At 44.7% G+C, this 27,156-nt stretch overlaps 1 protein-coding gene across 1 annotated transcript in view; it reads right to left on the bottom strand.

The window, feature by feature from the left end:
• Positions 1–2,452: 2,452 nt before the first annotated feature.
• The window catches only part of ARPC1B (actin related protein 2/3 complex subunit 1B), a 109,369-nt gene continuing 84,665 nt past the window's right edge, over positions 2,453–27,156 (bottom strand). Inside the window, exons 8-10 of the mRNA XM_040357062.1 lie at positions 25,137–25,333; positions 8,534–8,624; positions 2,453–2,504 (exon numbers count right to left, since the gene is read on the bottom strand). Of these exons, the coding sequence (XP_040212996.1) occupies positions 2,466–2,504; positions 8,534–8,624; positions 25,137–25,333 (327 nt within the window). The 3' untranslated portion in view covers positions 2,453–2,465. The remainder of the gene's footprint in view (positions 2,505–8,533; positions 8,625–25,136; positions 25,334–27,156) is intronic.

Here is a 27,156-nt window from a genome sequence, read left to right as displayed (position 1 = left end):
CCCCTGCAACCCCTTATGCTACGCCCATGCATGTGGGCACAGCACAGATCCCTTGCTCAACCCCGCCGTGATCCCTGGGGCAGCTTAACTATTGGACACTCACTGCTATGTGACAGAGCCTTCTGTGAGGAGAAAGGCAGCCATTGGGCAGAAATAAGGGAAGGGTGTGTGGCCAGCCTTCAGGGATCAGCCGTGGCCACGTCTTGTGCCTCTGGATGATGGAAACAAAACATGGTCTTTTTGAAACTGGGCAGCATCAGGAGAGTAAGTAAAGGTGTCCGGGAGAAGCAGAATGTACACATATAGAGGACATGGGAAGTGACTGTGGACCGGCAATAAAAGAACAAGGAGCGGGTCTGGTGAGCTGGAGATGACTTCTTACACACATCTAGGGCCAGATTCACAAAGAGATACGACGGTGTATCTCCTGATACACCAATCGTATCTTGGACTTAAACTGGTCCTATCTATACGTCTGATTCATAGAATCAGTTACGCATAGATATGGCTAAGATCCGACAGTGTTACACTGTGTTACACTGTCGGATCTTATTTTCAATTTGAAAATGGCGCCGGGGGCGTTCCCGCTGATTTACGTTGAATAATATGTAAATCAGCAAGATTCGCGAATTCACGAACGTACGCGGACCCGACGCAGTGTTCTTACGACGTTTCCGTAGCGGCTTTCCCGGCGTATACTTACCCCTGCTTCTATGAGGCGCAGCCAATGTTAGGTATAGCCATCGTTCCCGCGTCGATTTAAATTTTTTTTACGTCGTTTGCGCAAGTCGTTCTCGAATATGGATGGACGTTGTTTACGTAAGCGTCGAAACCACTGACGTCCTAGCAACGTCAGTGGGAGCAATGCACGCCGGGAAATTCCGCGGACGGCGCATGCTCATTTAAATCGGCGTGGGAACGCGCCTGATTTAAATAGTACACTCCCCCTAGCCGCGGAATTTGAATTCCGCTGGAGGATTTACGATCCGCTGCCGCAAGTTTGGAGGTAAGTGGTTTGTGAATTACCCACTTGCCTCTCAAACTTGCGGGAGCGGATCTTAAATCAGGTAGATCGAGCGGATCTAAAGTTCCGCTGATCTACGTGAATCTGGCCCCTAGTGTTTACAGATTCTAAATGGAGTGACTGTGTATGCATTTCCCAACTCTGCTACTCTTATCTATCCACTTGTTACCTCACTTAAGCTTTGCATAAGGTCAGCCACTGTTTGCGCCTAGCACAGCGATTCCCTTAACCCTTCACCAGCCAGGTTTCCAGGTTATGAGCTTAATGCTCCATGGGTTTATACAGTACCCTGGCTCCAATGCTCATACAGTCTAACTGTTTTCATCAAGATCAATATATGGCCACCCACAACATGTATTGCAATATAAAAACATGTACATTCTCTAGGTTATTTATATGGGCATGGTAACTTCCAATACAAAGCGAAGATGAATTATCTCTTATATAACACATATCTTTCCAGTGGAATTTATAAATAGTTAATCAGATAATGGCAGCTTGGTCCTTCTATTAAGCTTCTGCATCAGGTTTCTCAAACCTTTGCATGCCTGTGCTTTATGTGATAATGACTAAGCCCCTCCCCTTCATGACATTGTCAAAAAGGTGCAGAGCTTGGGTGACCTTAAAATGATGCCCCCCTCCCCCCTGAAAAAAGTTCTGCGGATGCCCATGGAAGTGGGTCAAGGAACACATGTATTAGGCATTAGGGTGTGCACCCCAAATATATTAAAACATGGATGGTGTCAGTAGAGCAGTGGACTTGTCAGTAGAGCAGAGGTTGGTGTGAGGGACGTGGAGAGTGTCAGTAGCTTTTTATTTTTATTATTTTAATCTTTAAAAAAATAAAAAGTAGGAACCCCATGGGCATTGGTGCAATATCAGCAGGGGGAATCTGCACCTCAAGCGGTGATTAGGGTGTGCCCAGGCAGGGCCGTCTTGATAGCATCATCGGCCCCTGGGCTAAGTAATGCTTTTGGGCCCCTACAATGATGACAGTGCAGGTAAACAGACATTAAGTAGGTAGGAGACAGGCTGTCTCCCCTTTGCATCTATCACTCTCAGTGCCATCATGGGGCCTCCAATTTCAGGGCAGTGTGGGCTCAAGGGCCAGCTGCTTTGGGGAAAGTGCAGCCCCCCCCATGCAGCTGGGGCCCCTGGGCAGTGCCCAGGTGTGCCCTCTCATTAAGAAAGCCCTGTGCCCAGGCACATCCCCCTGCGCATGCCTATGAACCCTGATCAGATATCACAAATGTGGCTGTGTCTATACAGCCAAACACTGGACATGATATACTGTATGCACTCTTTCAAATGTCCTTAAGTGGTTGATAGATCAAAAAACATATGTATCAAGTTACACTGGCCAAAATTAAGCACTGCATATAGAAATAGATTGAAATGCCAAAGGGTAGTCTCTTATGCATTGTTTTTTTTCTTGTCTTGATCACTTTATTTTCAAACCTTTCATTGCAGATTCCAGACTCTAAAAAAAAAAAAAAAAAAGAGAAAATTACACGGTTACAATCACACTCTTCTACATATACAGTCCTGATCAAAAGTTTAAGACCACTTGAAAAGTGGCAAAAATTTTTATTTTACATTGTTGGATCTTAACAAGGTTCCAAGTAGAGCTTCAACATGCAACAAGAAGAAATGAGAGTGAGACCAAACATTTTTTGAGCATTCAATTTAATGAAAACAAAGAATAAACTGAAACAGGTTGTTTTTCAGCTGATCAAAAGTTTAGGACCACACCTCCAAAAAAAACCTAAACCCCCCCAAAACAGAAATCCAACTTCCAAACATGAACTCAGTAATGAGTAGCTTCGCCGTTATTGATGATCACTTCAAAAATGTGTTTCGGTATGCTCGATGCCTCGCGTTTCCATGAGGTGAGTGGGAACATTTCTCCAAGTGGTGAAGACAGCCGCACGAAGGCCATCTACTGTCTGGAACTGTTGTCCATTTTTGTAAACTTCCCTTGCCATCCATCCCCAAAGGTTCTCAATTGGATTTAGATCAGGGGAACACGCAGGATGGGCCAAAAGAGTGATGTTATTCTCCTGGAAGAAGTCCCTTGTCCTGCGGGCATTGTGTACTGTAGCGTTGTCCTGTTGAAAAACCCAGTCGTTACCACAGAGTCGAGGGCCCTCAGTCATGAGGAATGCTCTCTGCAACATCTGGACATAGCCAGCGGCCATTTGACACCCCTGCACTTCCTGGAGCTCCATTATTCCACTGAAGGAAAACGCACCCCAGACCATTATGGCGCCCCCTCCACTGTGGCGCGTAGAAAACATCTCAGGTGGGATCTGCTTGTCATGCCAGTAACGTTGGAAACCATCAGGACCATCAAGGTTACATTTTTTCTCATCAGAGAATAAAACTTTCTTCCACCTTTGAATGTCCCATGTTTGGTGCTCTCTTGCAAAGTCCAAACGAGCAGTTCTGTGGCGTTCAAGGAGACAAGGTTTTTGTTTTGAAGAGGTTTTTTGTTTTTGAAGCCCTTCAGTCTCAGATGCCATCTGATGGTTATGGGGCTGCAGTCAGCACCAGTAAGGGCCTTAATTTGGGTCGAGGATCGTCCTGTGTCTTGAGGGACAGCCAATTGGATCCTCCGGCTCAGTGCTGATGACATTTCTTTGGGTCTTCCACTTGACTTTTTTGTTCCATAACCCTCAGGATCATTTAAGAAATTCCAAATGACTGTCTTACTGCGTCCCACCTCAGCAGCGATGGCGCGCTGTAAGAGACCCTGCTTATGCAGTTCAGCAATGTTCAAAACCGACCACGTTCAAAAAGGGAGAGTTTTTTTGCCTTTGCCATCACAACGTGTGACTACCTGACAGAAAATTACAATGAATCCACATTTTTGCACAGATTTGGCCTTTTAAAGGCATGTGGTCCTAAACTTTTGATCAGCTGAAAAACAGCCCGTTTCAGTTTAATCGTTATTTTTAATTAATTGAATGCTCAAAAACAGTTTTGTCTCACTCTCATTTCTTCTTGTTGCATGTTGAAGCTCTACTTGGAACCTTGTTAAGATCCAACCATGTAAAATATGATTTTTTGTCATTTTTCAAGTGGTCTTAAACTTTTGATCAGGACTGTATTTTTATTATTTTTGGGGTGTAAAGCAAACTTTTCAACCTCATTCCTTTATTAGCAATGTACAGTGATTGGCAGCACAATCATTTCTCTGTCAATTCAGGTGAAAAGATTTGCAGTGGTGTTGCAGGTTTTTAATGCTACAAAATTGGGTTCTTCATCCATTTTGCTACAAGCTGTAACATGGAGAAAAATAAAACTGTTGCTGGAATAAAGTGCAGGCACCCCAAGTGGCCTAAAAAACTTATGGTCCTTTTTAAAACCTTTATATTGTAGCCAAACGACTCTAGTGTAAGTGCTTCTGTCCCCAAACATTCGAATTGGCCTATCACTATGACTGACTAATGCCCTGTACATACGATCGGTCTATCTGATGAAAACGGTCTGATGGATTTTTCCATCAGTTATCCGATGAAGCTGACTGATGATCAGTCGTGCCTACACACCATCGGTTAAAAAAACGATTGTGTCAGAACGCAGTCACGTAAACCACGTACGACGGCACTATAAAGGGGAAGTTCAAATCCAATGGCGCCACCCTTGGGGCTGCTTTAGCCGATTTCGTGTTAGTAAAAGACGATTCGCGCTTTTCTGTCTGTTACAGCGTGATGAATGTGCCATCTCCATAACGAAAGCTAGTTATACCAGAACGAGCGCTCCCGTCCCCTAATTTAGTCTGAGCATGTGTAGATTTTTAACCGATGGACGCGCCTGTAGGGGTTTTTTTTCTATCAGTTAGTTAACCATCAGATAATTTTAAAACAAGTTCCTATTTTTTTAACCAATGGTTAAAAAAACGATGGGGCCCACACAGGATCGGTTAGTCTGATGAAAATGGTCCATCAGACCGTTTTTCATCAGACAAACCGATCGTGTGTACGTGGCATAAGGTCAACTCAAGCCAACAAGTTTTTGCTTGTCAGTTCTGCATAGGAGTAGGAAAGTGTTAAAACTTACATTTTTATTCCTGTCTCACCATACATTTCATTTTCAATCACATACTAAAGCCCTGTTCACATCTGAGCAACTCTGAAATGGTAGCAGAATCGTACGATTCTGCCTGTGCTTCCAGGTCAGGCTAAAAATGCACCAAAACCCTGAAAAATTAGCTTGATTGCCATTCATTGTTAATGGCAGCCCAAGTACGCTTAAAGTGGATGTAAACCCTCTATTCACCCAGTGAAGTGGACAGCCTCAGATGATACACAGGGATGAACCAAATCTCCCTATATAGGTTTTACATCTATATCTGCTGTCTTCACATTTATATACTGTTTAGAAAGTTCCGATCATGTTAATACTAGGGTTGTCCCGATACCACTTTTTTAGGACTGAGTACAAGTACTGATACTTTTTTTCAAGTAGTCGCCGATACCGAATACCGATACTTTTTTTAAATGTGTCCCCAAATGCAGCCATGTCCCCCACAAATGCAGCCATGTCCCCCACAAATGCAGCCATGTCTCCCCACAAATGCAGCCATGTCCCCCCCATATCCAGCCATGTCCCCCCCATATCCAGCCATGTCCCCCCCATATGCAGCCATGTCCCCCCCCCTATCCAGCTATGTCCCCCCCCCCTATCCAGCTATGTCCCCCCCCCTATCCAGCTATGTCCCCCCCCCCTATGCAGCCATGTCCCCCCCCATATGCAGCCATGTCCCCCCCCATATGCAGCCATGTCCCCCCCCCCCATATGCAGCCATGTCCCCCCCCATATGCAGCCATGTCCCCCCCCATATGCAGCCATGTCCCCCCCCATATGCAGCCATGTCCCCCCCCATATGCAGCCATGTCCCCCCCCATATGCAGCCATGTCCCCCCCCCATATGCAGCCATGTCCCCCCCCATATGCAGCCATGTCCCCCCCCATATGCAGCCATGTCCCCCCCCATATGCAGCCATGTCCCCCCCCATATGCAGCCATGTCCCCCCCCCATATGCAGCCATGTCACCCCCCCTATCCAGCCATGTCCCCCCCCCTATCCAGCCATGTCCCCCCCCCTATCCAGCCATGTCCCCCCCCATATGCAGCCATGTCCCCCCCCATATGCAGCCATGTCCCCCCCCATATGCAGCCATGTCCCCCCCCATATGCAGCCATGTCCCCCCCCCCATATGCAGCCATGTCCCCCCCCATATGCAGCCATGTCCCCCCCCATATGCAGCCATGTCCCCCCCCATATGCAGCCATGTCCCCCCCATATGCAGCCATGTCCCCCCCATATGCAGCCATGTCCCCCCCATATGCAGCCATGTCCCCCCCATATGCAGCCATGTCCCCCCCATATGCAGCCATGTCCCCCCCCATATGCAGCCATGTCCCCCCCCATATGCAGCCATGTCCCCCCCCATATGCAGCCATATCCCCCCCATATGCAGCCATGTCCCCCCCATGCAGCATGTCTCCCCCATGTAGCCATGTCTCCCCCCCATGCAGCATGTCTCCCCCCATGCAGCATGTCTCCCCCATGTAGCCATGTCTCCCCCCCATGCAGCATGTCTCCCCCATGTAGCCATGTCTCCCCCCCCCCATGCAGCATTTCTCCCCCATGTAGCCATGTCTCCCCCCCCATGCAGCATGTCTCCCCCATGTCTCCCCCCCCCCATGCAGCATGTCTCCCCCATGTAGCCATCTCCCCCCCCCCCATGCAGCATGTCTCCCCCCATGTAGCCAGCCATGTCTCCCCCCATGTAGCCAGCCATGTCCCGCTTACCTGTCCTGCATCCCCGCTACCACCGACAGTCAGTGGAATACGCGCGCCGTTCCATTACAGCTTTGAATAGCTGTAATGATTGGCGCTGCGTATAGACACTCCCCCTCGCTCGGGATTGGACAGTTCACCCGAGCAAGGGGGAGTGTCTATACGCGGCGCCAATCATTACAGCTATTCAAAGCTGTAATGGAACGGCGCGCGTAGTACACAGTCAGTCGGCGGTAGCGGGGATGCGGCGTAACGGCATTGGCGGTGGTGGCGGCGGCGGGGGGGGGCAAGTATTCTATTCTGGTATCGGGGGTATTTGCGGGAGTACGAGTACTCCCGCAAATACTCGGAATCGGTCCCGATACCGATACTAGTATCGGTATCGGGACAACCCTAGTTAATACATTTTCTGTTCCTGGTTAACACAGAGTGTGATGTCTGGGCATACAGCCAAGATAGCTAAAATTGCTGATTGGAGGAAAGGCACACACCCCCTCTCATCATAGGCAGAGACTCTCAGAGGTGTTTTATAATAGGGCCAGCCCCCTGTTAATCTATTTTAGTAACCTCCCCTGACAGAAATGGGCTTTTATCTGATGTGTCAGAGAATTTGTCAGGGGTTATCAGGCTGATGACAGAGGAACAGTTCTGGAGAGAGCTAAGGGACTCTTCGAAAAGAGATAACAAATTACTGCAGATATATGTGCCCAGCTCAAATTTCATGAATTGGGTTTACATCCACTTTAGGAAACAAGTGTTTTGTCATGTGACAAACTGACCAGAAAATCCCCAAAACATGCCATTCAAAAAAAAGCCAAGGTTGGCTATGAAAAAGTGTACAGGAGCTACTTTGGTACGTTTTTGCAGAGGTGGTCCACCCAGTCATATGAATGGTGTTGCTCCAAAAACATGCAAAAACATTCAACGCCCCTGTGTTGATCAGATGTGTACAGGGCCCTTAAAGAGATTCTAAAGGCTGAAGGTTTTTTACCTTCATGCATTCTTTGTCTTATTGATGCATAAAGCAGCAGCTCAGGAGTGAGCACACAGCTGGGCCCCCAGGGCAAGCGACATTCTCTAGGGGCACTGCTCAAGGGGGAGGAGCACCAGCGGGGGACCCGAAAAAAAGAGAAATGGAGAAGCTCTGTGCAAAACCACTGCACAGAGCATGTTTATTATAAAAAACAAAGCTTTAATACCACTTTAAGCTCACACATGATACAATCTGACTGCGCAATCTATTTTATTTACATAGACCTGACTCATTAATTGTCCACCTGCAGACACACTCACACAGTAGGTGTGTAAACACTGATTGAGTTGTGTCTGCCTGGTTTAATTTGACGTAATTTGTTCTGTCAATGTAAAGTGAGTAAGGCTATGCAGAACAGACAACTAAACGAGTAGAGTGAACTGTTGTCCGACTCTGCTTTTAGGCTGTAAGTATGTTGAACAAGCGTAAATAAACTACACTGATAAAAATGCAGAGGTTTTGCACAGTAAGCAATAATGAGAGGCCTGCCAATGGTACTGGCAGGCAGGGTAGCAGCCCTTCCATTATACACCAAAGGCAGCTGAGGTGGTGCTGTCACTTATCACAATGCATTCAAAAACAGACCAAAAACATATATTTGGTTAATTCATAATATGATTATAGTAAAATATCTACAGGTACATAAAAGAAAAAAATGATTGCCCACCTTTATGTCCCAAAAACACATCCCTCCATCCATTCCAGTGGTGCAGAACTTGGAGCACTTTGCTTTCCCCCCATTCAGCACAGAGATTTGACTGAAAGTAAAAAAACAAAAAACAAAGGGTCTTTTTATTTAGTCATTATTATATTTAAACCATGTAACTAGGTGAATGGATTTCCATAGGATTGCTTCATACCCGAGGATGTTTAAAGACCTGTGAAACCCAATACAATTCCATCAAGTAAAATAACTTCCAAAGGTTGCTTTAAAAAAAAACAAAAAAACTGTTCAACTGTAGATTGGATGCGATTCCGCTAGCAGCTTTACTTTTGTTCTGCTATTATGCTGTTCTAAATTTAGTAATACCGGGTTACAAGCATTTGTGAAATAGTGTGATCTCCTGGGAGAGAGGGAGAAATTTCCCAGTAACTTCTACTCATTTACATTTGTTTGGTTATCAAGTATTAGTAAAGGTAAAAGCAAGCTCCAGGATACTTCTTTTGCTTAAAGCCTGAGGATTTTTTTTTTTTTTAAGTCAACAGCTACAAATACTTTAGCTGCTGACTTAATATAAGGACACTTACCTGTCCAGGGAGCCTGTGGTGTCGGCACCCCAAGACGATCCCTCCATCGACTTGCCGGCATTGCACATAAGGAAAACCGGCAGTGAAACCTTTAGGCGAGTATTGCGGCACTTTCAGAATGGTCCCGTCGTCTTCTGGGACACACACAGGTCCCAGAAGGCAATAGGGGGGGGAGGGGGGATTGATAAAACCATGGAAGTGAAAACATACCAAAAAGGTATAAAGAAAAATAAATTATCCAAAAATGAGGGGGGCAGGGTGAGGTGGGGTATTTGTTTCAAACTGAGTTACATTTTTGCCTGAAATCCGCTTTAACTTATAGCAGTATTAAAAGCCAAGTTCATCTTTTTCAAAAAATAGCCTATGTAAGGAGCACCAGTACATATTTGAAAAAGCTTTTTAAAATATGTATTACATTAGAACTAATGGAATATTTTTTATTTTTTTTTTTCATTTTGGAAAGAGTGAGAAAGGGTTTTAAGCCCTGTAATGTTTATTTTTGCCATCTGTGTCCCATTGGGGAGATTAACCTTTACTTCCTGTCCCATAGCCAAAACAGGAAGTGAGAGGAAATCCTTCCAAAATGAGGGGATCCTGAGGTGTTACCAGGGTCACCAGAACTAGTGTGCCCATTGGAAGATTTCTCCTCTATTCTGTTCTGGTGGCAACCCAAAATATAGGATTCTCTTTTTCTCTAACTTTCGATAATAATGTTAAACAGAACAAACAGAGAGGGGGAATCTCCCTAACAAGGGCACAGACAGCAATAAAAATCTGGCAAGAGTTATAATCCTACACTCTCACCAAATAAAACATAAAATAGTTTTGCCTTCATTAGCAATCGCCAAATCCTGCCTTGTTGCTAAGATGTAAACACTATTGAATCAGTGGTGGTGCGTCCATAGTGGGCGCAGGAGCGCCGCCCCCTCTCTACTGCACCTGTCAATCTCCAATAGAGATATTCATGCATTGCATGAATCTATCTATTGTCGCCGCTGTCGCCCACTATTCAGGTGTCCGGCCTCTTGTTGAGCGCTGGCCTTCTTAATTACAGCGGTGGGGGTGTTTTGGAAGTGCCTGATTAGAGCCTGTGGGCTCCAATAGTCTTCCAAATAGTTAAACAGTGGGCAAACTGCTGTGCGTTTCCCGTTTAAACAGTGCTGTGTTAGGGAATCGCTTCCCTAACACTGACCCGCCTCTCAGCCAATCAGGTGCACCAGGTCTGGTTACCGGTCACCTGATTGGCTGAAGCGACAGGTGCTGTCATTGGACGCCTATCCGGCGTCCAATCAAAGCATCTCTGACTCGAAGAGAATGGGAGAAGACATCGAGGACTTGGAGGGAGCGTGGAGGACGGCGCTGACCCGAGAAAGGTATGTTTCGGGCAGGGAGGGGGGCAAACTTGCTGAATTTGATGGGGCAAACTGGCGGCGTCTGATGGGGCAAACTGGCGGCGTCTGATGGGGCAAACTAGCATAATTTAAATGGGGCAAACTGGCGGCAATTGATGGGCACAGTGGCTGCGTTTGATGGGCACAGTGGCTGCGTTTGGCAGTGGTGACAATTGATGATCACAGTGGCTCCGTTTGATGGCACAGTGGTGGTGTTTGAAGGGCACAGTGGCTGCAATTGATGTTTTTTTTTTGCAGTTTGTTTGCATCCCCCAAAATGTTTGAGCACCAGCCGGCGTGGCGGCGTGGTGGCGTGGTGCATATACTGCGGTTGGGGGTGTGGGCGTTCCCAACCTCCGTCTCACCACACTACTTCACATCATAGCTGGACTGGCTTCCCGCTCCTCGTTTTTTACTTCTCTGCACTCAGGTATCTCCACACACTTTTCTTTGTTTTTCCTTTCCCCTGCACTGGTTGTAATGGTGTTGATCTTCCACCATGATCTTCACCCCACTCCTGGTCGTCCTACATTCGACCCCTACCCCTGCACTTATTTTTCTCACCAGTCCATTGTCATTCCTTTTACTTTATCCTTTCAATTTTTCCCTTTCCCTTCTACCTCAATACTCCCTCTTCACCTGTGTTTGTTTTGTTTTTTTCTTCACCCTGCCTTCTGGCTCTTCATCTTTCACCTTCACTTAGCCTTTACACATATATTTTTCATTCTACCATTTTTTTTATTTTTATTTGTTTTTTGTTTTTTATTATTTTTTAATTATTTTTGTTTTTAGTTCTTAGCCTTTATCATTTTTTTACACTAGGAGGATCTATGGGACCGGCACCGCCCCTAAACCTGCCTGCAGTGGTGCTATCGCCGCTCTTCATGCCATGCCCCCTCGGCTTCCGACCCCGATGTCTTGGGGTGGGTGGCCCTTGGTCCTCTACGCTGTGCCCTCCGGTACATACTTGGCTGTAAGTTACTCCCCCTTTGGGGTGTTTTTGGGGGGACACTACCTCCCCCCCCCCCCTATTCCACCTAGATATACCTTACTGACCTTATTTATTTCCATCCGCAGACACGCACATAACATGCTCCTGATGAGCGACTCAAATGCCGCGAAACGCGTCAAGCTACCATGATACTGTGTATGTGATACACATCCATCTGAGATATGTGCTTTAGCTATCTATACCCTAGAGGAATTTTAGACTGTTGTATGTGCAAATGTTACCATTTTAACTATATTATTCTTTATCAATATGGTGGATTCCCCCTGTTTTACCATGATTATCGCTGTTAAGCATGTGTTGTACCGGTTTTGCATACTCAAATAATGGCGCCTTTTGATAGGTGCGTTTTTGTACATGTTATTAATGCCTGCATCCATGTTCTGTACGCTATATCAATACATATGTACCAACCCACCATTTACTTGTCTTTGTCATCTTGAGCTTCATTTAAAGTCCCACCCATTCTTTCATTTGCATCATTTGTGACGTACCGCCACATTGCTAGCAATTGTATTCTACAACGACAGGGATGGAGGCGCTAGACTCTACCCAGTCATGACCTTATTTAAAGTCCCAATTTCCCCTCCCCTTTATATTAGTAGCCACTGCATTGACTGCTCACTTCCAGCACTACAGGAGCAAAAGTCAATGGGTTTCACATCATAGCAACAAGGCAGGATGTATCGGTTGCTAACAGGGAGTTTTTCAGCCAGGCTTCTAAGAGGCCCAAATGGTCTACAGGTATGACAGAGAAATGAATAAACATTTCACAATCCTGCACAGTTTTGATTTTCTAGAAAAAAGATTAACCTAGCCTTTAAATCACAATACAAAAAAAGTATTATAATGCAGTTTACAATTTCTTAGCTCTAGCTGCATTCTTTTCCTTTATTTAGACATGTTAATCTGGCCAGTAAATCTGTTATTTTTCATCTTTATTTTTCAGGCCGAGCTGTCCAGACAATGTGGCAGTTGTAGTGTTGAGAAAACCATTTAAAACTGAAAGCGACATTGCAAAAAAAAAAACAATGTTGCTGTAACTGCTTAAAAGTGTCAGCTGGAGTTTGGCTTTAACCTCCTGGGACCCGCGCTATAGTCGAATGACGGCTACAGCGCGGATCCCAAAGTCCAACAGGACGTCAATTGACATCCGCCCCTTTGGGCGTTCCCCGCGCTCCAGAGCACGCAGCGGGGAAACTCTGTGTTGGCCGTGTCCCTTGGACACAGCCAATTACAGATCGCCGCGAACGGCCAATCAGAGTGGCCGTTTGCGATGCGATCTGTGCGGCCAATGAGAGATGATGTAAACATATGAGATCATCTCTCATTGCCGTTTTACACAGAGACAGCGGTGTCCGCCATAACGTCACAGTCCCAATAAAAATTGCAGATCTAGTAAAAAAAAAAAAAAAAAAAAATAATAATTCTGTCCCCTATTTTGTAGGCGCTATAACTTTTGCGCAAACCAGTCGCTTATTGCTTTTTTTTTTTTTTACCAAAAATATGTAGAAGAATACGTATCGGCCTAAACTGAGAAAAAAAGTGTTTTTTTTTTTAAATTGGGATATTTATTATAGCAACAAGTAAAAAATATTGTATTTTTTTCAAAATTGTCGCTCTTTTTTGTTTATAGCGCAAAAAATAAAAACCGCACAGGCGATCAAATACCACCAAAAGAAAGCTCTATTTGTGGGGAAAAAAGGACGTCAATTTTGTTTGGGAGCCACGTCGCACGACCGCGCAATTGTTAGTTAAAGCGACGCAGTGCCGGAAGCTGACATTTCATCTGGGCAGGAGGGGGGTATATGTGCCCAGTAAGCAAGTGGTTAATTTGTAAATCAAGTTCATATCATCTGCTAGTCCATATAACACTACCCTCTTCCCAGATTGACAATGCTGCTGCCTAAAGATGTCTCTGTTGCGTGTAGTGGAGCCACCCTTGGACAGAAAGTGTGTTACTGGCCAGATCACTGGGGGAAAATGGAGGGGAAAATAGAGGGCAATAGCCCCCCCCCCCCCCCCCAGCTGAAAACAGGTCACTGGAGTGCAGAATGAACTGCATTCCTGGGATCCATAGAAGAAGTAGGGCCAAAATAAACCAACAAGATCTACAGCCTCTTTCATCCTGGTGAGTGAGGAAGTGAAATGGAAAATTTTCTATCAAATACTTACTGTAATTTTCCTTTCCTGATAGACTCCATGGCAGCATATGTGTGGGTTTACCCTGCCTCCACTCCTCCCCTATAGGACCCCTCTCCCATAAATCTTTGCTCCAAGCCAGTGGTTGTGTTCCATAACTAGCCTACTCCAGACATTTGGGAGGGAACTCCTGCTGCCATGGAGTCTACCAGGAAAGGAAAATGACGGTAAGTATTCTATAGGAAATTTTCAGTTTTGCTGACAGACTATGGCAGCATATGTGTGGGAAATAATTTGCTGTACACACCTGGATGAGCAAAATGTTGAGCAAAATGTTGAGCAAAGAAAGTTTAACACTGTATAACTTGTAAAGTTATATATAACTGTAGTACTTGTAAACCAAAATTAACTGAAGATAGGGCAGCTGGTTCAACACAGTAATGGGACACAGACGTGTTCATAGATGACCAGGAAGCCACCCTGCAAATTACTTTGAAGGCTACATGACGCAAAGCTGCCCAAGATGAAGACCCACTCCTAGTCGGGTGAGCAGACCAGGGCTGATCCGCCCTATAGGCTCACTATGCAAGCCGCTTAGGGCCCCACAAAGCTGTGGAGGGCCCCCCAAATTATTAGAGGCCCCACCTGGTGAAAAGTCATTTTCGGCCCCTCACCCCGCTTCTCAACTCTCTGGCTGCATGGGAGAAGAGGTATGAAGTCAGCACCCCCCGCTTCTCACTTTAATCTTTAATGTGACATGTCACTGGTCACCCCCCCCCCAAACTTCTCAACTCTAACGTGACATGTCATTTTTGGCAGCCCCCCCCCACTTCTCAACTTTAATGTGACATGTCATTTTGCTTAAGGCCCCAGGGAGGTCAGGATTGGCACTGGAGCAGACACTACCTCCAAAGGAGCCAAGCCCTTGGCTCTGTGAGCCTGTTGGATGACCTAGGCAATCCGTGTTTGATGTGATGTAAGTAAAGAACGCACAAGCCATTACTGTACAGAGTCCATGTAACCAGCAGGAACAGGAAACACCACACAGGAAGTGAGTACAACAGAGATGCACCATAGAGTTGCATTTAAATAAACACAACATCTGTGCCACAATCGCCCTAGATGAGGCACATTTCTCTGTCCTTTCTGGCAAAAGAATGAACAGGCATTCTGAAGCCTGAAAGAAGCTGTAGCTTGTAGATATGACTTTCCAACATCTGAGGGATTCCTAAAATTGAAGGAAGGCACAGCTGGAAGTCAAATCCGGATTCCCTGTTTACTAGATATGCGCTTCACCCAATTAAGCCACGGCATGCTTTCTCCCACTCAAGTTAGAACTCGAAGGTTGGCAGAACAATTTCTTGGCTCCCACAAAGACTGATGCACCCTTGAGAATTGAGTCAAGCATAGGTAACAGCACCGCTCAAATGGAAAGAACGTAAGAAAGTTCTCCATGACCAGTTAACCAATCTTTTTATCCAACATGATAACCACGAAAAGGCGAACTTGACAGAGAGCTTCAACTAAAAAAGAGCCCTAGAACACTCTACTCCAATTCCCAAGGGGGAGTTGAGAACAAGAGGGAGACTCCATTGGAAAACCTCAACTTACTCAGAGGTCTGAGCCTAGTGGACAGGAAAGATGCCTAGACTGGAAAACGCCTGTGAAGGTCGATAAAGCTGACACTTGAACTCCGAGGGAGCTTCCAATCTCGAGAACACCCTTCCAGAAAGGCTGCCTTCTCCAGCTTCCACTTGATCCTCGGACCCGTAGACACCATAGTGCCATTCATTTTTCTTGGGATAGTAGGACAAGGCAGGCATATGCCCCTTGTTTCGATAAAGATTATAACAACCAATAAGACCCTGAAAACACACAGGGTAATGCTGAAAGCCTGAATGGCTGGAACTGGAGCTGGAGATGGTCTTGACCTACAGTGAACCGAAGGAGCTTGTGGAAGTCTTATACAACAGAAACATGAAGATAAGCATCTTAAGTCTGTTGGAAACAAACCAGTTACCTGGCTGGACCCCCTGTGAATCAGGGACAATGTTTCCACCTTCAGCTTCTCCTTTGCTGAAAATTGTCTCAGGTGTGCAATTTCTAAAACTGGCCTCCGCAAGCTGTTCCTCTTCATGACCTTAAAGTGGAGGTTCACCCTAAAACAATTATCTAACATTACATCCAGCATACCAACAGTATGTACAGTACAGTATGCTGGTATATTTTTTTTTTCGCCGTACATACCGTTTAATTGTTATTTTCCCCCCGGCTTCTGATTCCCACGGGACTGGGCGTTCCTATTGAGAGCTTAGATGATTGATGTCTGGTGAAAAACTTCCCATGGCGCATAAGGCGCGTCACCAGTTTTTTGTAAATAGCCGACCTGCGAGTCGGCGCTATACGGCGCCTGTGCCCGCCGTGTAGAGCTGACTGCGCAGGCGCCATATAGAGCTGACTCGCAGGTCTGGTGACGCGCTTTATGCGCCATGGGAAGTTTTTCACCAGATGTCAATCATCTAAGCTCTCAAAAGAAACGCCCAGTCCCGCGGGAATCAGAACCCAGAAGCCGGAGGGAAAACAACAATTAAATGGTATGTACGGCGAAAAAAAAAAAAAAAAAGACCAGCATACTGTACATGTCGTTAGTATGCTGGATGTAATGTTACATAATTGTTTTAGGGTGAACCTCCACTTTAAGAGGGACCCTGAAATCTCTCGCATTCAGAGACTGGCACAGCAGCACTTTACGACTTCAGCGACTTGCGTAAAACATGAGTTTATGCTTTCTTTACCTCAGCGTGAGGCAAACATCCATGGAAATGAATTGGAGAAGATGGAGGACTACTGATGGACCATGCATGTCCCAAAAGGACCACTTTGATGTCCCAATAGTCTGAAGCCCAACTCAGTAGCTTCTTGGATTCCGAGTTCAAGCTTTTAGCATACTCCTAAAGGGAATATTAGGTCCCCTCACCAGCTCTTCCTAAAATCCCGACCTGGTCTGTAAAAATGTGTGACCCTCGCACACTCAACTTTGTTCTTTTTCTGGCCTAGCCAGTGCTGGTTCTGAGGTAGGATCTAAACATGCCAACTGTGGCCCGGGTTACGGTGCTATCCAGCTTGCCAAAAGATGGAGCGCCCTAAAAGGGAATGCTACACTACGCTTATTAGGAGGCGAGACCAGCAAGCCTAGGCCCCAGCCATAGCACTCACTTTGCCATAACTAATAAGAGCATAACCCATGCCACTATGCGGCTGATGTCATTTGGAGCCTTATCATGGAAACCGACACCAGCTCTGACTCCTGAACTAAAGAATTTCTGAAAACGCTCCTGAATACTGCGTCCACATTCTCCATCCACATTTCCATGCTTTTCAATATGGCCACAAGAGCCCAGGCCAACTTTTAGGCTATTCACTGCATCTTCCAAGGAAGAGCAGCATGCTTGCTCACCTCATTAAGGCCTCAGCCATTTAGAGAGGCAGTCTTTAGATGCTTCACATTCTTATCTCTGAATGGATAGAGCTTGGCCATCTTGCTCAGAAGGGAGGGATGTCTTGCGACCTAGCTCCATTTATCGAAAATTATGACCCCTAGTTCTGTTAAGAATGAGAATTTAGAACACTCTCTCTATGGCAATTCAGAGTGCAGCTCCGATCCAACTTTACAGTCTCTGGATCAAAGTTGCATCAAAATTTGCATCAAAGTAGCGCAGGAACCCCTCAAAGTCGCTGCAACTCTAAGTTGCATAGATTGGAATAGGTGCCATTGAACTTAATGGGCTGTGACCCACCATGCGCCCCCATGTGTCCAAAGTCGTATGACAAGTCGCACTAGTGGAAATGGAGCCCAAAAGGTGCTTACAGAACTCCTGCTTTGCAAGAGACTCTACCTTGGTTGGAACAGTTCCTGTTCTTCCTGGTCATCCTAGTGGGAGAACATGCCGCAATGGCCGTTAGACTTTGTGTGTGGCTTGTATCCCACTCTTTAAGGGATTCTTGCACCACGTGCCTCACTAGGGATTCCATTTGCTGGAAAACACCACCATCTGGGCTTAGCATGGCTCACACAGAGACTTGCCCTCTGAGACCGAAGTACCGCATCGCCAGCAGGCTCCCTCCTTGGAGCAGCTGACATAGCGTTTGGTGCCTACAGGCGGATTCATAGTTTCTGCTATGAAGGCTGGACCTTAACGGTGACCTATGCCAAATACTTTGGAAGAGGAATTTTGTGACCCAATGAGGTCTTTATCACCTTGTGCCTTGTATTGTCACTCTGACCTAGAAGGACTCACAAAAGCAAAAAAGGGTACAAAGGAAATGGTAAAAGAACCCAAAAAGAGTACCCAGGTCAGCAAGGAAAGGACAGGGTTAAACCCACCCTCTCATACCTGCTACATCAGGGCTGGCCCCATGGAGGGGCAGTGAAACATCCACAGTGTGTACTGCACAGAAAGACCTGCACAGGTTGTCAAATCTTAGCAGAAAAACACAGAGGCAGCATACCAGGGTGTTAAAGGCTAAGTTCAACTTTTTTTCCTTTCTTTCTAAATCCCAGCTCTCCTAGGCACCAATATAGCATTTATGTACTTTTTTTGCAAAATTAAAGCTTTCCATACAATCTACAGATACATACCTTACTGTCCTACATTCACGATTCAAAACGTATCTATTGCCTCGGTCTTACGTCCTTACAGACTGCAGGTCATGACACAGGAAGGACTTGACCAGCTGACCCAATTAGCACACACCCTGCATCATCCACCCTCCCACTCCCAGATTTTTGCAATCAGTGATCACCCTTCTCACTAAATACACAATATACAATCAAATTGCATAGTGTATGGCCATCTTTATACAAGTACATAGAAGGGAGTGGACAGAAACACTCAGCTGTCAAGCCCCATTCACATCTCTGCATAGCGGGAACTCACATTCCCACATGCGTTTTTTTTTTACACTCCTTGAGAATGAATAATTTTTTTAAATATTTTGGGATCGCTATTGAGTTATTTGTAAATCGCTATCATATCTCCTCTCAAGCGTTGTTTCTCCAGCGAGAATAGATTTAGTGTTTGCAGTCATTCCTCGTAATCAAGGTCCTCCAGTGCCCTTATTAGTTTTGTTGCCCTTCTTTGGACTCTCTCCAGTTCCAGAACATCCCTTCTGAGGACTGGTGATCAGAACTGGAAAGAATACTCCAGATGTGCTTTAACCAGAGTTTTATTAAGTGGTAAGATTATAGGTTTATACCTGGAGCATATCCCTTTTTTATACATATTCTGCCGGCTTTGGTAGCTGCAGCTTGACATAGCATGCTATTGCTCAATCTGTCATTTACTAGGACCCCCAGAACTTTCTCCATTCTTGATTTCCCCAGCAGTTCTCCCCTAGTCAGTAGTTTGCATTTATGTTTTTTGCCCCCCAAGTGCATTATTAAACCTCATTTGCCATACATTGGCCCACTCCATTAAGGTAAAAAAACATTTTAGCTTTAGAATTATTTTACAGTGGTTCTAAGGGCTGAAGGGATTTTCACCTTCAGTAATTCTATGTGAAGCAGCACCCCCCCCCCCCCATCCCATCCTTACCTGAGCTCCCATGATCAAGCAAGGCTCACGATAGCCTAGGCTGGCCCGGGACTCTCGCCTATTGTCTCCCGCTGCTGTCAATCACAGCCAGGGAGCCAATGAGGAGACAGCGGGGGGAGAGCCGCAGATCTGTGTCTTCTGGAAGCATGGAGCAGCAGCTCAGAAGCGAGCATGCAGTTGTACCCCCAGGGCAAGCTGCTTTTTTTGGGGGCACTGCTTAAAGGGGAGAAGCAAGGCGCGGCAGCGGGGGACCTGAAAAGAATAGTATTCGAGTTGCTCTGTGCAAAACCACTGCAAGGAGCAGGTAAGTATAACATGTTTGTTATTTAAAAAAACAAAAAAAAAAAAACAGCTTTAAAACCATTTTCAGTTACCTGTTAACCCATTAAACAGGTATAGCAAGTTATTTCTTCGCCAAGCCACTTTCAAGATACCTGGAGCACAATCTTTAAACATCTCCTTTTAAGATTCCAGCATATTTGTTAGGCGGGTGACCAACAAGCTAAAAACTGTAGTCCATTTAAATTCATGAAGGAGGTATAAAAGTCAGTTGGACCTTTCTTTTTTTTATGTTACATAGCCATCTTCTATGGATGTCAAGCTATCAGTGGTGTATTTAGGTTTTGTGCTGCCCTAGGCCTGACTAAATTTCTGCACCCTCCCTAATTTAAATATGACCCACCCCTTCCTGTCAAGGTAACACTAAATTTTCCAGTGGGGACACTAGTTCTGAGGGCCTTGGATTCCCTTAATTTGCAGGGATTTCCTCTCACTTCCTGTTTGGCTATGTGGCGGGAAATGAAGGGAAATCTCCAAAATGGGAAAAGGATTGCAAAAAAATAAACTGACAGGGGCTATAACTCTTCTATACTCAGGGCCACCATCAGGGGAGTACAGAGAGTACACCTGTAAGGGGCCCGGAGGTCCCCAGGGGCCTGGATGGCAACCCCCTTAAAAAAAATATATATATATATATATATATATATATATATATATATATATATATATTTTGTTTTAGGGGTCCGGAGGCCCCCAGGTCCCCAGATGACAACCCCCCTTTTTTTTTTATATATATTTATATATATTTTTAAATATATTTTTCTTTCGTGGTTCTCTGCTCCAGGGGACCCATGCCTGAAGCTGTGTAAGGGCCCCCATAATTCCTGATGGCGGCCCTGCCTATACTCTATCCAAAATTAAAAATAAAAGTGTTGCCTACAGTTCTACTATTTCTGCAAAATTTATGGAGAGGACCAAGAGGATATAACCATGCCAGTGGTGCAGCAGAAAACATAGCACAGCGATGAAGGTATGTGGTCCAGGTATTGAGCAAAGGGAGGATTGGGGGCAGGAACAAATAAATCCATCTGTTAATTTTTCTCATCAGCAAACAATCAGCAAACAGAAATAAAATTACTGTATATACTCGAGTATAAGCTGAGTTTTTCAGCACTTTTTTTGTGCTGAAAAAGCCCCCCTCGGCTTATACTCGAGTCTCCCTGCCTCAATGTGCCCATCTGCAGCCTTATGATCTCCCAGCACTGTGACATGCAGTCTAGTCAGCGGCTATCCAGTGTAACAAAGCCCTGCCTTATCCTTGTCCTCGTCCGTGATAGGCTGATTCACTGCTGGAAAACTGAGTCAGTGTTCCGTCACGGATTAGGAGGTGGGGCTTTTTTACAGTGGATGGCCGCTGACTAGACTGCATGTCACAGCGCCGGGAGATTATAAGGCTGCAAATCGGCAAATCGCTGGGAGATCAGGCACATGAGGCAGGGAGATGGGCAGAGTGAGGCTGAGGCATGCAGATGGGCACAGTGAGGCTGAGGCATGAAGATGGGCACAGTGAGGCTGCAGATGGGCATTGTTGACCCTCTTTTCCACTTACAGTACCTGCTGCCTTTCTCACCCTCGGCTTATACTCGAGTCAATATGTTTTCCCAGTTTTTCGCCTCTGGCTTATATTCGGGTCGACTTATATTTAGGTTGGCTTATACTCGAGTATATAAGATAAGATTCCTTAATATTTACAACTCGCACAAGTAAAGGAGAATACTGCAAGGTATAGGTGACCGTGTCACTGTCCCTTGTGTCTGCACTATGCCTCGGTTTAAAGCTCTTTGGCAGCTATATAAACGCCATGCATATTTCACCCAAATAGTGTAGCTTTCCTTCTACCCCATGCTACATAACCTTGTCAGCTACTGTATAAACATTAACACCTACCTCCTATATAGATTACAAATAGCCGATATCTATTGTAAGTTATATAATATATAGCAACTCCTCTGCCAAAGGCAATAAGAAGAAGATTTCCTAATGTTTAACTGCCATATGCATCACTACAAGCTCGAAAACCCTCTGGGGTTTCTGGTATATACAGTATATATATATATATATATATATATATATATATATGTATACCATCCCTACTACCCAGATTAGAAGCCCAGTGGCAGCTAGGTAGTTGTTCTGCAAAAACTGGTGTCGTTTTCCTTTCAGCCTGGGTACTTAAAGCCTGCCTGGCTCCCTTCACATGTCTCCACTGCACCTCTCCCGACATGGGGCCTCCTCACACAGTGGAGAGCTCCTATACTAGCCTGTGCTCATCAGCTGTCTTTCTCCTCCAGACAGTTTCAGCCTCCTGACATGGCATCTGTCCCTCTGTAGCTGAGAACTCGGGTGAGAGGTTAGCTGTGATCATAGGACAATCAAAACGAAAAGCTGTGCCCCCCCCATTGTGGAACTTCGCTTGCCTGCATACTGGCAGCAGTGTAGTCCCTTAATGGGCCCAGTCCATCCCATAAGACTGGCGCTACACTAAAAGTGTAGCGCAAGCCAGTGGGAACACTTCTCTTGCAGCCCCCATGAACAGTGCCACTCTGGGCATTGTCGGCCTAGGCCAAGATACAGCATTGCAAGCTAAATTCTTTACAAACCATCACTACACCAGGAGGCACCTTGATGAGCACAAGTTTTTTTATTTTTTATTTTACATCATAACTAAAAATTGGAGAGATGAACACTAGAAAATCAATTAGAATTAAAGCTCAAATTTAAACAAAATGTTCACTGTCAGATTTTTTTTTTTATTCCTGTTAGTGTCCCCGTTGGAGAGACTTCCTATCATCCCATATTTCGGTGAAACCCTGTCACACCTTGACAGGCACCAGGTGAAGTGAGGGAAAAATCTTTAAACTTGAAGACAGGATAAGAAGATGATCTAACCCCCTTCCCGTTCTAATAAATAGGTCTTCCTGCATTTTATGGTTCATTTTTAGAGACGGAACCGTTGACATAGCTTTATCTCTCTCCCACTTCCTAGCTATCTAACTTTTACTCCATATACAGTATCTCACAAAAGCGAGTACATATATTTTCATGTTACAACACTGAAGAAATTACACTTTGCTACAATGTAAAGTAGTGAGTGTACAGCTTGTATACCAGTGTAAATTTGCTGTCCCCTCAACAAAATAACTCAACATACAGCCATAAATCTCTAAACCGCTGGCAACAAAGTGAGTACATTTTCCCTCCCCGTTGACATGTGACTCGTTAGTGTTAGTCTCAGGTGTGAATGGGGACCAGATGTGTTAAATTTGGTGTTATCGCTCTCTCACTCCCTCATACTGGTCACTGGAAGTTCAATATGGCACCTCGTGGCAAAAAACTCTGAGGATATGAAAAAAAAAAAAGAATTGTTGCTCTACATAAAAATGGCATTGGCTATAAGAAGATTGCCAAGACCCTGAACTGAGCTGCGGCATGGTGGCCAAGACCATACAGCGGTTTAACAGGACAGGTCCCACTCAGAACAGGCCTCACCATGGTCGACCAAAGAAGTTGAGTGCACATCCTCAGCATTATATCCAGAGGTTGTCTTTGGGAAATAGACGTATGAGTGCCGCCAGCATTGCTCTAGAGGTAGAAGTGGTGGGGGGGTCAGCCTGTCAGTGCTCAGACCATATGCTGCAAACTGCATCAAATTGATCTGCATGGCTGTCATCAAAGAAGGAAGACTCTTCTAAAGATGATGCACAAGAAAGCCTGCAAACAGTTTGCTGAAGACAAGCAAACTAAGGATATGGATTACTGGAACCAAGTCCTGTGGTCTGATGAGACCAAGATAAACGTATTGGGTTCAGATGGTGTCAAGCGTGTGTGGCAACAACCAGGTGAGGAGTACAAAGACAAGTGTACCTTGCCTACAGTCAAGCATTGTTTTGGGAGTGTCATGGTCTGGGACTGCATGAGTGCTGCCCGCACTGGGGAGCTACAGTTTATTGAGGGAACCATGAATTCCAACATGTACTGTGACATACTGGGGTTAATTTACTAAAACCGGAGACTGCAAATTTTTGTGCAGTTGTGCATGGTAGCCAATCAGTGTCTAACTTCAGCTTGTTCAATGCAGCTTTAACAAAAAAACTGGAATCTGATTGGTTTCTGTGCAGAGCTGCACCAGATTTTTCACTCTGCAGTTTTAGTAAATCAACCCCACTGAAGCAGAACACAATCCACTCTCTTCGGAGACTGGGCCTGCAGGGCAGTATATAAAAATGACAACAATCCCAAACACACCTCCAAGACAACCACTGCCTTGCTAAAGAAGCTGAGGGTAAAGGTGAATTTCTGGCGAAACATGTCTCCAGACCTAAACCCTATTGAGCAAAACAATGGTGGCCATATAAAATATTGACACTTTGGGCCCAATTTGGACATTTTCACTTAGGCGTGTACACACTTCTGTTGCCAGCAGTTTAAACATTAATGGCTGTGTGAAGGTGAAAAAAAAAAGAGACCGCTATCTGAAATGATATTACGTGAATAATAAAATAATACTTCAACACATACAAAAATACAATCAATAACTGTGATCATCGGAAAGTGTAAAAATATTAATTCAAAAAGGGAATTTTTTTTTTATGTAGTCCAACCTAAAAAGGCAAAATTAAAAATAATAAAAATCCATCCTTTCAACTAATCATAAATGGATTAAAACGATGTGTAATAAATCCAAAAACAGTTCAATCGTATTCCAACACTGCTGTGTCTAAAAATTGTGCTCCGCCCAAAGTGAGAAAATCTTTTGCGTTCAATAGAAGTAGTCAGCCACAAAGTGACCATCAATAAAATATATAGAGAAGATGGAATGCTCCCATCAATTCATATATCAGACTTGCTTCAATCAAGCTCTTTATCTCCTTTAGCAGTTTAGGATCAGAAGTGGTAAGCCACAACGTGACCATCAGGATAGATAGACAAGATGAAGTACTCCCATCAATTGGTAAATCAGACTTGCTCCACTCAACCTCCCTTTCTCTATTAGCAGTTTAGGATCTATAAGAATGGCTCAACCAATGTGCAACAAAGAGGCAGATGATCATGTAATACCATTTAATATTAGACAAAGTTAAAACAATGATGTATTGCACTCACATACTGGCAGTAGTAAATACCAGTAAGTACCAAGTCAAATGCAGCTCTAGACCAAGGGTGCCTAATCCGCTTGCTGTGAGGAAAAACGGCATGCAGCTTAATAAATGAATTGGAAGGCTCCTTTACATGTGCGCCTCACCCTTATTAATGGCTGTGTGTTGAGTTATTTTAAAGGGACATCAAATTTACACTGTTATACAAGCTGTACACTCACTACTTTACATTGTAGCAAAATGTCATTTCTCCAGTGTTGTCACATGAAAAGATATAATAAAATATTTACAAAAATGTGAGGGGTGCCGGTGTACTCACTTTTGTGATATACTGTATATCTTCTGGCAACCAACAACACTGACAACAGGGTATTAGAATTATTCATAGACGTTATAGCGAAACAAACAGTAATAGAGGGGTGATCACATTCTTGTCTACATATCTCCTTACCTAATGCTATTTTTATGCAAAGTATCCAGTGTTCCATTGTTGGTATCAGAGCTGGCTTTTTTGTCCAGGTTCTGAAATCTCTCTCGTGCGCTCATTCCTTTCTGTGCGCTCTGCTTAGGGATGTCCAGCTTTCCTCCAAAGCTCAGACTCCCCTGGTCTTTATCATATGTAAACAGCATAGGATAGCAGTCATGACCCTGGCAGGAGATAGAAATAAGAACTTAAAGAAAATCTAAAATGATGTTCATATTAAAAGCATAATATAAATATAGAAGAATTTAAGGGTCTGATAGTATGATTTTAGTTGTTGGATAGTAAAGTGGGTACAGTTTTTTTTCCAAAGAGAAACCATGCTGTTATTTCAAAGGTTTCTTATGTTGTATAATTGAAGTGTATACACTATTCACATTTACTGTTTTTCCAGTAAATTTTCAGCTCATAGAAGTACAGTACTTGTGGAATTCTTAGATCGATCATGTTTTCTGAAGGCTCACTCACCTGCTTTTCAAACCAAAAAAATCATAGCAGTCCCGAATTAATAATTTTTATTAAAAGTGAACTTTAACATCACCCATCCAATATGTATAGGTTATTTTAAAAAAATTAGTTTCTAGAAATGTGATGGAATATTGACAAAGCCTGGTTCATCCAACTGTAGCAAATCATCCCCATAGACAAACAGTCATGGGAACAACTAAAGCAGGGGGTCCTCCAACTTTTTAAACTAAGGTTCAGTACGGTATCCATCGGGCTGTAGGTGATTGGACTGTTGCCAATGGGAGTTTAAAATGTACCAACATTGGTGGACAGTAAGTGTAAAAAACACTCCAGCATCTTCGGTAGTAAGAATACCCTGGCATTAGCAGAAGTTAAAAAAAAATGTTGCAGCATTGGTTGTCAGTATGAGTAAAACATGCACTTGTGTTGGGGGTCAGTGGAGGTAAAAATGCCTTGGCAGCAATTGGGAGGAGTAATGCCCCTCCACTGGTGTCAGTGAGGGGAATGGTATCCCAATGGTGTAACAAAAAACACACACACCGCTTCAGGCAATGTTCAGGTGTATCCAGCTCCAGGTGCAGCCCCCGGCTCACCACCGTCCCATAGCACAAAGAAGAAGAAATGGTCACACACGAGAGCCAACAGGATACTTGCTGAATAAAGTCTTTATTGTCATAAGCCAGACAATCATGCAGGGTTACAGTTGACGCATTTCACATGAGTGTACTGTGCTTGTTCACAACTGTTGTGAGCAAGCACGGTACACTCATGTGAAACGCGTCAACTGTAACCCTGTATGGTTGTCTGGCTTATGACAAAGACTTTATTCAGCAAGTATCCTGTTGGCCCTCGTGTGCGACCATTTATTCTTCTTCTTTATCCCAATGGTGCAATTGGGATTCGGAGCGTTTTCCCCAGAACTGTTGTTAAGTGATTACCTACCTTTTTATATTCGCTGTGCCTCCCCACTTCTCTGCTGGCTAGATGATGTCACAGCTAGAACTATGTAGGCACAGTCAGACAGAAGATTGCTCAGCCCAATGGGGAGAGCTAAGGTATATTGTCCGTTTCTTGAATGCTCTGCATTCTAGCACTTGTTACCCACTGCCACTCTGCATACAGCACCAGAAAGCATTGAAAAGATTCTGCGCGCGTGGCCTTCTCATTGCAGGAAACATTGCTCCATGAGCCATAAGCTGGCCATAGATGGATCAAAATTCAGCCGGGGCAGCAGGGTCTGGCTGAATTTCGATCCATATGTGGCTGCTCCTTGTTGTGACTTGTTGGAAAGCTGATCAGCAGGTCAGTGACAGCGGATCGTCCCCCCTGTCGGAATACAATGTCTCAGCATGGAGTATTTCTTCATCCACCTCAAATGTATGGACGGAGGAATCAGTTTTTTTTTTTGCCTTCTGGTTCAAAACAGCACGGCAGCTCCCTCACTGTCACTGGTCTCCTGTCACAAGGCCTCTCTCTGATGGGCAGCTGGGATACACAACACCCTGCTGCAAACTTGACCATC

The sequence above is a fragment of the Rana temporaria genome, chromosome 6 (assembly GCF_905171775.1).
Source record: "Rana temporaria chromosome 6, aRanTem1.1, whole genome shotgun sequence".
NCBI classification, from domain to species: domain Eukaryota; kingdom Metazoa; phylum Chordata; class Amphibia; order Anura; family Ranidae; genus Rana; species Rana temporaria.
Note: the sequence above shows the minus strand (reverse complement) of the source record. Positions and strands in the feature narration are given on the sequence as shown.